Source organism: Numida meleagris, chromosome 4, assembly GCF_002078875.1.
Source record: "Numida meleagris isolate 19003 breed g44 Domestic line chromosome 4, NumMel1.0, whole genome shotgun sequence".
NCBI classification, from domain to species: Eukaryota; Metazoa; Chordata; class Aves; order Galliformes; family Numididae; genus Numida; species Numida meleagris.
In genome coordinates, this window is record NC_034412.1 from 18,051,213 (window position 1) to 18,063,112 (window position 11,900).

Sequence of the window (11,900 nt, forward strand, 5' to 3'; positions counted from 1 at the left end):
CACATCCTAAGGGAGTTAACAGTTTCTCTTCCTTCTCTCTCTGACTTACAAGCTTATTTTATGCCTAAAGGAGCACTTGAAGGCAGGAGAAGTTAGATTTTCAGATTCATCAGGACAGTACTTCCTCTACATTCTTGTGAACAGCAAGGACATGGGAATGAAAGGTCTCTTGCTTTCTCCCTTACTCGTTCTGTTGATGAAAGGACAATGAACTGTAAGGCAATAAACTTAGAGCACAGACATGAGATGCCTCATCATACTCAACAGTAAGAGGAACAAATATTTGCTAAAGAAATTATATTCGGGACATACAGATAGGGATAATGCACGATAACCTAGTTCTCCACGTTAGTGGCAAAACACAATTAAGAACTTAATAATAACACTTGATTTCTAATTCGTGACTGGTGAAGAACATGTCTATGCTATTTCACATAGAAAAAAACCAACAACATTAGGCTTATCTTGGAAAACACAACAGAACAGGATAAACTGCCAAATGGAAAAGTACCATGCTTTTAAATAAATCTCTCTATGCTTTAAGTCAAACACATCACAGCCTGGCTATCATAAGAACTAACCATAGGAGAGGCATGAGTAGGAAGAAATATGTCCGCTGACACTATCAGAAGTCTGACAGTATGGTTGAGGCTACTGCATCTAATTCAATCAGCCAGTCTGATTTGATCTTTCAATATTTGTTAGAGTAGAATAAACATACTAATGAAATGGGACCACCTTAGAACTGGGTGTATGCCTACACAGAGTTACAGAGATGATCACCTGTACTCTGAGCAACATAGGAATCAGGTTGTTGAGGCAAGTAGTTTTAGTAAACAGAAAACTCGAGCACTGAAGATGGTTTAGGGGAATTACATGGGGCAGTGAAGCCAAAGAAGACCAAGACTAAGTAGAAAAATACAACTCACAGAGAATCAGTAAAAAGGTATATGTTCCTAAGAATGACACAAGTTGCTATTAGCCTCTGTATTATGCAAAAATGGAAAACAGTAACTAAGTTTTAGCATATTGCACACAGGACTAATTTTTTTTTTCTTTTCTTACCCTACCAGCTTTCTTTTTTCAAAAAAAAAAAAAAAAAAGGCAAAACAAACAAAACAAACAAAAAAACCCATACTTCATAATAAACATTTGCAAAAGAAAATCAGACAAGCATCACAAGATATATTTTTTCCTACTAATTCAATGCAAAAGCCATTCAATCTGATAAAATTAAATATGCACAATGAAAAAGCTTTAGTGCTGATTAAACTAGAAAGACAAGTGGCATAAATAACATCCACTGAATGTCCAGGTTATACCATTCAACACACAGATCTAATATTTCTGTGTGAAAATCTGATTGACATAATAGACTATAACCATTGCAAAGAACCCATTATGGCCCATCATGTAGATGGCTGCAAATAATGACATAGCCATTGTAGTCTGTAAGGCTCTGGATCAGTGAATTAAATTTTCTTTAAGTAGAACAGACTTTCAGCAAATAGGATCAAAGGAGCTGTTAAAATAAACTATGCAAGACCCACTTTACAAATTCCCAGTTATACATTAACCCATTATCACAAGCTGAATTACTAAATTTTAGGAAAAACTCAGATACTTGAAGTACAGCAGCCACTTTTAAAAGGCAGCATTATTGAGTATGTATCTTATAGATATCACTGTCCTATAAAGATTCCATACATACATACTCTTTCAGATGTCAAATGAAGATAACTTAGTGGGTGGGTCTTGTTTTATTTAGATGTAAATAAACATTTCAGTAAACTACTAGTATGCACTACTGAGAAGTTCAGGCATTCTTTATAACAATTTCATTTTTATTTAAAATTATAATCTCTGCAAATAGGCAAAAATACTATTTAAATCTTCAAATAAATTAACTACAGAAAAGAAGAAAGAAGCGCCTAATATGAAGTAACTAAAGAATTAGCCCTGACACTGCCTTTTTAGAAGAGTGACCAGCTTAAGGGAGGTTAAGAAACACACTTGGACTTGGAAAAAAGGAAGGTCCACAGTGAATCAGCAATAGCACTGAACTTGTGCTCCAAGCATTGTTCCTTTCCCCAGGTCTCAGAGGAACAAATACCATACATTGCTCAAGAGCACCAACACTGGCAGACAAGGACTTAGAACAATTACAGATAAAGGGATATACTTCAAGACACACTTCAAGGGTAAATTTCCTTTATGTGTGCTAGCTATACTTGAAGCCAACAAAATGACTGTAAAGTATGTAGCCCTAACAAGATGGTTGCCCTTGGGATAGCTAATCTCAGTGCATAAACTACTCACGCTATTAATGGAGAGTGAGGTAAATGCTTTCTAGGAATTCAAGAACAATTATAATTATCATGATTTATAGATTTGTAATCAGCATATTGAGTGTGTATAAAATGTGTATACGTATGTAAAATCCTGCCTGTGTCCTTATTTGAATATATCACTGTGACATCACATTCCATTTAGAACAACATGCATTGCCCACAGCACAGACCTTGACCCTAGAGTCAGACCTCTTGCCTTTTAGGAGCCCAACTGCAGTAAATTGCAGAGAAGCTAAAAGGATAAATGAACTTTCTTTTAGCTGTAAATGGAGGGATGGATGAAAATGGATGTACCTTGTCAGCCTGCCCATGCTTCTCAAACTGCTGTTATCTGACTTGCCACAGAAGAAGGAAAGAATGCTGCTTGTGTTGGCGCTTCCTATTTACCAGTGAGCAGAACTGCAGCTGTTTCCCATGTCCATATGAAGAAGACAAACCTTACCAGTGCTGCCACTGCTCATGTTCAGAGCATGCAAATTGCTGGTGGTGCTGCTGCTCTTGTTCAAATGACCCAGACTGCAAATGCTGCTGCTGTGGTGGTGAGAATTCAGCATGTCAATACTATGCAAGTAAATGCTGCGGAAAATCTGCCTATGAACCACAACAGTCAAGAGCACCAGGGACTGTTCAGTAAGTGGAGTCAAGGGCTCTTAATTCCTTATGTTTCTATTTTTCTAATTTCCATTATGTCTTAATGGATGTCTTGCATTTAAGGGCATATGATCCACTGGCTCATTTGAGCTATTTCAGACCACAGGCTATCATTCTTTTTTAAAAGCAGAAAGGCTTCTAAAAAGGCTTTTCTTTTTTTCTCCCTACCGTTGTTTAGTGACAAGAAAAGCAGATAGCATGGCTAAACATTTGGGCAAAGAAGGTGGGAAGGACAGCAATAGCAACATGGATGCTAAACTGAAGCATGGCAGCAGGCCAGATTGTAATGTCCTAGAACCAGGCGTACAACCTGAATAACGATGCTCATTGCCAAGGATTTAGAAAACAGTCGAAGTCATTATAAAAGCAATACTCTGTTGTATACAGGCTACAGGCTAAGAGGAAATGTCGGATAATCAAGACTTGAAGACAACAGGGATTAGCATGTCCTGAAAATCAGTTATTTTCTAAAATAAAATAATTACTATAATTTAAATGAAATTATCCAAATTTTGATTCTTTCATATTAATTGCCAAAATTTTAATGACATAAGGCTGCTACTAAGAATAATTTTCATTCATTCTAAAAATCAGAAATAATGAATGTGTGATTTTTTAAATGACTAAAAATTAGGATGATCATATGTAAATGTGGGTTGCTATCTTAAGTACTTATCTTAACTATCTTAAAATACCTAATAGTATTTTAAGTGGCGAAACAATTATGCTACTTTCTTGAAGGAATATTCAATCTTGAAAATACAAAAGAAAAACATTTTGACATTTATCATCTAAAGTTTTCATCAAAAAGAAAATTTTCTAAAAGGCTTAGAGAGACTGTAAAAGAAACATAATACTCTCTAAATAAAATGAAGGTCTTTATATGAATTGCAGAAAATGTTTTTTTTTTTCATTTTAGTTATTTTTGTTTTCAGTCTTAAAAACAAGTAAACAAGGAGACAAAATACATTCCAGATTGCAGTAAACCAAAATGAATTCTGTTTTTTGGACACCAGGAGTAACTCAACAAATTCAGACAGACTTAAAAAGACTAAGATTTCTGCCTACTCACGTTGTTGGCAACAGCATTCAAATATAGTGAAATAGTTACGAAAATGAAAAGAAAAAAAAGAATTCTTAACATTGCAAGTCCAATTGTTGAAATAAAATATCCAGTCAGAATAAAAGGATGTTTGGCATGCAAGGTGGAACTGCTTATTTTATCATTCTGTTTCTTAGATTGTACACTAATATTCAGATGCCTTATATTTTCATCTGTTTGTATTTTTTTCAATTTGATTTTATTTAGGTCAAAAGATGTCACATCAAGATTTAGAACTAGAAATAATGCATGTGTCAATATACCAGAAAGGAAAGGCTCCAACCAGGCTTTCCGTGACCAGCTTGCCTGTCCACTGTGTAAACAGTTATTTCTCCAGCCACTTATGCTGCCATGCAACCACTGCATTTGTGAGAAATGTATAATAAAAAGCAAGACCAAAGCTGAAGCAACAGAAAACTATTACATCATCGTATGCCCGGTGTGTAACAAAGCTCATTGTCTCCCCTACACAAACAAAATTCAGCTGAGGAAGAATTACCTTAAAGCAAAACTAGCCAAGAAATACATGCGCAGACATGGCATTCTGAAATGGAGATTTGACTATAGTGAAAGACCAGTCCATTGTGAAACTTGCAGGGAGAGAAGAAGAGTGGCAACTAAAAGATGTAGAACATGTGGAATTAACATGTGCAGTGAATGTCTGCATTTATATCATACTGAGAGCGGTGCTCAAGACCACATTTTCACCAATGCACATCAAGAAGATAACCAACAGTGGGCATGCTTACTGCACTGCAACTCTCACCTCTCTGAATACTGTCTGGATGACCACAAACTGATCTGTGTGTTCTGCAAGAATTCGCTGCACAATGATCATGAGACCATTCCCTTGGCAGCTGCATGTTCAAGAGAGGCTGCTTCCCTCTCCAATACAATTGCAAAATTTAAACAAGGTTTGTATTTCTGCTGCTTCTTACACTTCCCTGTACCTTCTCAGGAAAGACACTTGCACATACACTTGATGATCCACGTTAATTCTCTGCACATCACAAGAGGCAGAAAGGTGGACTGTTCCCACTGTGGAAATACAAAGGAAGCAAGCCTTCAATTGTGTGGCACCATGAGCCAGACTCAAATACAAGAGAACAAAGGATTTGTATGTGAAACAGGAACAGAAAAGTTCATCTAGGTATAGGAAACTCCATTTCGTACTGTGAGACTCAGTGTGAAATAAACACCAATTACATCTGCAAAATAAAACAGTTAACACTTTTAAATCAGAAGCACATGCTTCTTTCCCTGCAGGCAAATTATGAATTGTCTCTCTTCAGTGAGTATTATGATTATGTCCATGCTGAATAAGAGGCAAGACAGTCTCACTGTTCTGAGGCACCACAGCAATGTCACTCCTTTTTATCTAAGACTTCATCCATAACAACTGAATGACCGAGCAGAGACTGGGATTTTATGAATTTCTTTTAAATATTTTGATATTTGCGTATAACACCACAAATGCTGGGGACAAATGAAATCACAGAAAATAAAATTAGAAAGATAAAAGTGAACCACATGCAATGAGAAATAGCATTCAATTTGCATTTTCAAAACAGCCTTAAAGTTTAGAAAATAAAATACAAAATATTTGTACAGGATTTTGTAATGTGACATTGTTTCAAAACATTAGCTGAAGTTGAACAAAATTTACTGTCAGCCTCTGGTGTTTTTGATTCTGTTCTCTCACAGTTCTCAGTTTTTAGTGTCAGAAGAATAAATCACACCTTCATATTATGGCTATCGGAGGAATGTACTGTCAGCCACAGACATAATGAGGTCTATGCAGTCACATTGGCTACAATTATTTTAGCTTGATACTGACATAGTGAATTTCCAAAAATAATATAGAGCTACTATAAATCAAGTTTCAGGATTTCTCATGTAATTAATTAAAAATCATCAAGCCCATCTTTGGGGGACCATAAATAAGTAAGTGAGGGAATAATAATCAAGGACCAATTAGCTGCCTGACTTTTATACATCCAAACATGAAAATTTTAACCCAAACAACTTCCCTTGGAGCTCCCTAGCAGCAGAGATGAGAGAAATATAGTAAATTCTCACTTGTCCTGTGTTCTACCAAAACTGAAATTTCTTTAAACTACAGCTTATCATTCTGTCTCTTGTAACCACTATATTTTAATATAAAGTTGAAACAACTGACCAGAGGTGGTGGTGGTGTTTTTTTTTTGTTTTGTTTTTCAGCACGTCAAGGGGTTGATAATGATTTAATGGAAGTTATCCTGTTAAAAAATAATTTCCAGACCTCCAAGGATCTCCAAAGGAAGGAGATCAGAAATGGATTCTTAAAATTACATACGGTTCTACATGAACAAGAAAAAGAGATGATGGAATTGCTTGAAAACATTGAACTTAAAAAACAGAAGGAAATTGCAGAATATGTAAACAATACGTTCAGCCAGCTTTCATATATGGATGGCCTTATTCAGTACGCCGAAGAGGCTCTTAAGGAGGAAAGTCAAGTTGTATTTCTGCAGTCTGCACACTGTTTGGTGAAAGAAATAGAAGAGGCAATTCCTTCCATTTTCCAGCCTAGTCCACTTATCCGAGAAGATCCCTTAAGGAAACTGCAATTCAAATTTGATGAACTGTTTGCCATTTTACAGGGATTTTCCCCATCCCTTAGTGAAACAAAACAGTTAGAAAGTAAAGCAGAAAAGTACCCCTGTTCTTTTAACCCAGAAATAATGTTTCCAAGGCCTGTTTCAAGCATTCACGAAGCCAAGCAATCAACAATGCTCCAAAGCACATCTTTAAATTCCCTGTTTGAATTAGGCATGCCAATTGAAAGCACTCTTGGGAGACCAAGCTCTACACCTCTCCATCATTCTACACAGAGTAATAAAATGTGTGAATTTTGGGATACAGCTTGTGAAACTTCAAGAAAAGAAAGGAAATATCAGATTGTTAACTTTCCGAGTTCAGAACCTATGGAAAAAGAATCACTCCGAGTGCCAGGACCTGTTGTTATATACCAGACTGTTGTTTACCCAAGGTCTGCCAAAGTAAGACACTAATAAATTCTAAATATATGAAAGAGACTAACTATTACCATTATTTTTTCAGGTTCTTAGGTTCAGATTTTGAGTAAATAAGACTACAATACGACATACTTCATTTGCATAGGAGAGAGTGCATTTCAATCTTGTCTTTAGAGATAAAACAAAGCATAAATTGAGCTGCATCACTTCCCTACCATTTTAAGTAAGGTTGCTATATTATTTTATATGTCATAAATATCTTACATAGAATGGTCCACTGCAGAAAGAAATAGATGTTTGTATCAATGTTTATATCTAAATATTCGTATGTCAGATCAAATCATTTGATCTTGTTCTCAGCCTTCAAATGTGACGTCCTTATGTCTATATAATTTTCCTCATGATATATTAGGGATACTAACAAGAACAGGATGCCAGTTGCATAAGATCAAAAAAGCATGTTGCAAAGAACCAACTGCTGCCAGCCCACAGTACTTCTAGTGTGTTAGCAGACAGTACTATGAAATTCCCAGGAGGGTGCTTATCTCTCAACATGTATTTTATGATTAGGTTGGAATTTCAGCTGCTTCGGCATTTAAAAATTAAAACCTGCTAACCTGGAGCCTTTCAAAAAAGGCAAAAATGAAAATTAGCAAAAATAAAGAGTACATCATTGAGTATTACAGATTTTTTTCTCCTCACAGATTTACTGGACTTGTCCCATAGAAGATGTGGATTTCTTTGAGGTAGAATTTTATGAAGTTGTTGGTATTGGTCCTGATAACGTTGTCCAGACACAACTGGATGGGAAGCTAAGCAAAATACAACAGCAGAACCTTGAGATACATAATCTGGATTCAAATACAGAATATCTTTTCAAAGTCCGTGCTGTCAATAAAAGCGGTCAAGGAGAATGGAGTGAGAGCTGTAAGGTATTGCATATTCTTCCAATATTTTATAGAGTTATATTAACATTCTTGCCTTCATACTTTTTATTTTTCCATCTACTTACAAAGAATACTACTTGAATAGAAGATTACTGTTCACTTATCTAGGTAAGTGATGCTGATAGTTACACTGGATTTTTCCATGTGCTGTTCATCCTAGCTCAGTTTGCAATTGCTTGTCCAATGTAGAATGTTTCTCTTTTTTTTCTAGCAGAGATTCTGTGTTAAGATTACATTGGCCACATAGTTATAAATATTCATATTCATGTCTAAAGCAGCCTTTACACTGATCTCTCTGAACACATAGAATAGAAGTATGAAGAATCAGATTCAAAAAACTTTTGTGCTAGGAAGAGAAGGCAATAGTTAAGGGAGAGAGGAGCCAAATAAAAATTAAGAATATTCTCTGACACCTTTGGCCATGAGGCTCCTTTACCATGGTTTTAGAAGAGAAAGAAAAGTGTTGAAAAGGTAGAAGTTAAAAAAAGTGGAACGTTTTCAAAAAGGCATCAAAAATTGAGACACTGAAATCAATCTAACATACTGTGGGCATCTCAAATTTCTTGCTGATGTCATCTTTAGTTTTTCCTGCTGGGAAAAAAAAACAAAAACAAAAACAAAACACCACATACTTGTTTCATGCTTTTTCCTTGATAAAATTTTAGTAAAGGGTGTATTGAGGAGCTGCAGTGCATAAAAAACAGATATGTTGCATAAGAAGGGTAGGTGCCAGTCTAGGATTCCAACCACATTTTAAAGCAATTTTTCTATTTTTCTGTTGCATCAAGTGCTGTTCCCTTCCAGGCCTCTTGCCCCTTTTCACATTTACAGAGTAAGAGTTTTGGACTTCAAAACAGCATTCAGACATCCTTCTTACTTGGGAAGGTCTAATGATGAATGATACCTTCTTAGACTGCTATGCTTCCTACACCTAAATCACAGAGTATTTTTTTTTATCTGCCATTTTGGAATGCTATATTAATTATTTATTTTGAAAATTGTTATTTCTTCAGGAAGCACAGTCATATTAATATCCCAGAGAAATACAAACTCACATAATATTTGTCGTAATTCACAGAAGAGTTCCACAGCAAACAGAAATGAAACAGGACATATAACAGACTTATATAAATCTTTTTTTTTAAAAAAAAGCAAACCATCAAAGTTGATGCCATGCCACTGGCGCCCTGAAACACTGAATCCCACTGAACAGGTTATTCAAACATATTTTGATATTTAACTTTAGGACTAGATTTCCTAAGTCTGTATGCAGGCTTCACAAGCAAAACAGAGAAATGGAATCTCTGTAATTTTAGGAGTGAGGGAACTCCTAAAAGGTGGGGAGTACTTCTCTATCATAGCCCAATGGCATGACTGTTGGCCTACAGGTGAATCACAGCTTCCTCAAAATCAGCTATTTGCCAGTCTGTAAAACATTATATCTACATTACATGATCATAGAGCCTGCTATGGTTGGCATTAGCTCTTTGCCTGAGTTCAATAAAGTTGACAATGTAAGCTCCTACTGCTACAGGAAGGGCTATAGGAAGTGCTCAAAGGTATCTAAGTCTGTATGGGGCTCACAGATGACACAAGATTTGGAAGATGCACTTCTGGCACAGCAAGTGGGAGGAAGGAAGGCTACACTTGACCATTTAAGCTGGCATAAGATATTTATTATTCTGGCAACTAGATCCTAGTTTAAAATTTGATGGATGAAATTCTACCACACCTCTCCGAGTCAGAGAATGCTAATAGTGGCTATTTTTGAGTTAACGTTGTTGAAGACCCTGGATGAATGATGAAAACTGAAGGCTGCTTCATCAACCAAACTGCTGTATTATAACTGCCCTGTCTAACCATGCAAGTCTGCACCACAAGGCAAGTGGAGTCCCCTCAGGATGAATTTCATGGCTCCCTTGATACTTCTCAACAGAGTAGACAAAAATGTGTTGCCTCAGAGATGAAGGATTCAGTTGCTTCTGCCACAGAAGAAGGAATGAAAAGCACTAAGGAGGCAGTTAGAAAGCTAGGAAGTGAAAAAGCTGTAACTCTGAAACTGCTGCTCCTAGTACTGTCACTCTGGGAAGGGCTCCCCCCTACCCCCTTCTACTCAATTACAACAGGTGCCCGCAGTCGCCTGCCATGAATGCCAACAGAATTCACATTCCTTAACACGTCTCTTGACACTATCAACCACATATACAGTGATAATATGAATGCTTCATTAGTTGTTGTTTTTTCTTTTAACTTCTCATCACACTCTTGTGAATGAAGCATTCAGAAGGAAACTTTTCAAAATTACCTTGGAAGCAAAATGCAAAATGACTTCTAAGAGGATGTGGACTTCCAAATCCTGTGATTGTATCTGAAACTCTATTTCTAAATGACTAGCTGCCAGAACTTAATATTTTGCATTAATCAGTGTACAAAACACTATCAAATGCTTGCCATTAGATAACCGCTCATTTTCAATGTAAGATTTTTAGAAGAGTTCAATTTCCATTTTATCTCCAAAATAAGTACTTAGACTTTCCAAAGATCAACTTAGATTAAACAGGCTCTTGGCAGCTTTGAAAATGCATCTGTAAATGGCAAGTTCTTTTGAAAACAGATACTAATTAAATCTGATTCCTAAAATAACAAATTCTGAAATTTAATATATTCTTGTATTTTACTTGCAGATAATTACTTCAGGTGAACACAAGGTAATCCAAGACAGATGGAGGACTCAGAATAGTATGCAGGGTACTCAGCAAACACTGAAGAGATAGGCAACAAATGAAGGCAGAGTTTCTAATTCAACAGCAGCAAAAAGAATACATGTATGCTTTCTTGTGCAATAACCTCTTTTCCACTGAAGTTGCCGACCTGAGACCTAGGCGTCTTCAGATTTACTACTTCCTGGTAAATAATAATTAAAAAAACCCATCCTTTTCATTATGTTTTCTTTTTCTAGATGTAGCAATAAGGCCTAAAAAAAAAAAAAAAAAAAAAAAAAAAGCTATGCTTTACATAAAAATATAGTATAAAACCCATCAGTCTACTTGAGGGAATTTCACGGCTTCAAAGGAAATAACCAGATAGTTGCACAGTAAGGTAACATTACAATTATTATTACCTCTGAGGCTACTCAGTGCTGGTTCATAGAGAGCTGCAGGAACCTATACCAAGTTTTTCATACCTTTAAACTGCAGAACATTACTGTGTAGGTACATGCTTTTAGTCTCACTAGTGACAACAAAGTAATTACCTACACAGTAATGTTCTGCAACAAAGCTGGCAGTAGGTAGGACAACAAACACAAAAATGCGGGCAGGCAGAACTTTGCAACTTTATGCACTTAACTATGGTCAGCTTTACTTGGCTATTACGAAGGTCACCTGTGTGAGATGCAGAGTATCAATTTATTAGAAGTAGCTACAAATAAAATCAGGAGAAGTCAGAGCAGGAGTTACTGGATCCACAGAAAGTTCTTGCGTTTAAATGATCAAGAGTAGTAAGTACTGTTCTCTTCTGTGCAGGAATGATCTTTCAGGGTGTCCTTTCTTTAACTTCAGCCATACCAACCACATGTGTATCATCCCAGGAACTACAGGCTGGTGAGCTTCATCTCTGTGCCTGGGAAGATCAGCGAACAGAACCTCCATGGAAGAGGTGCTAAGGCACATATGAGAAGAGAAGATGATCTGGGACAGCCAAGCATGGCTTCACCAAGGGCAGATCAGGCCTGACCAGTCCAGTGGCTTTCTATGATGGAGTGATGGCATCAGTGGAAAAAAGGGCAACTGATGTCATCTACCTGGACTTGTGCAAGGCCTTTAACATGGTC

The 11,900-nt window shown here is 36.5% G+C and overlaps 1 protein-coding gene across 1 annotated transcript; it reads left to right on the top strand.

The window, feature by feature from the left end:
• On the top strand, nt 2,489-10,995 carry TRIM42 (tripartite motif containing 42). Its single transcript, XM_021395389.1, has 5 exons — nt 2,489-2,981; nt 4,312-5,018; nt 6,325-7,145; nt 7,826-8,053; nt 10,753-10,995. The coding sequence occupies exons 1-5, from the start codon at nt 2,596-2,598 to the stop codon at nt 10,840-10,842; spliced, it is 2,232 nt and encodes a 743-aa protein (XP_021251064.1). The 5' UTR covers nt 2,489-2,595; the 3' UTR covers nt 10,843-10,995.

What these genes read in the sequence shown, in the direction of transcription:
- TRIM42 (XM_021395389.1), top strand. Translation starts at nt 2,596, where the DNA reads ATGAACTTTCTTTTAGCTGTAAATGGAGGGATGGATGAAAATGGATGT. An exon ending in AGAGCACCAGGGACTGTTCA is followed by an intron (nt 2,982 to 4,311) that starts GTAAGTGGAGTC and finishes GATTTTATTTAG; the next exon opens with GTCAAAAGATGTCACATCAA. An exon ending in AATTGCAAAATTTAAACAAG is followed by an intron (nt 5,019 to 6,324) that starts GTTTGTATTTCT and finishes TTTGTTTTTCAG; the next exon opens with CACGTCAAGGGGTTGATAAT.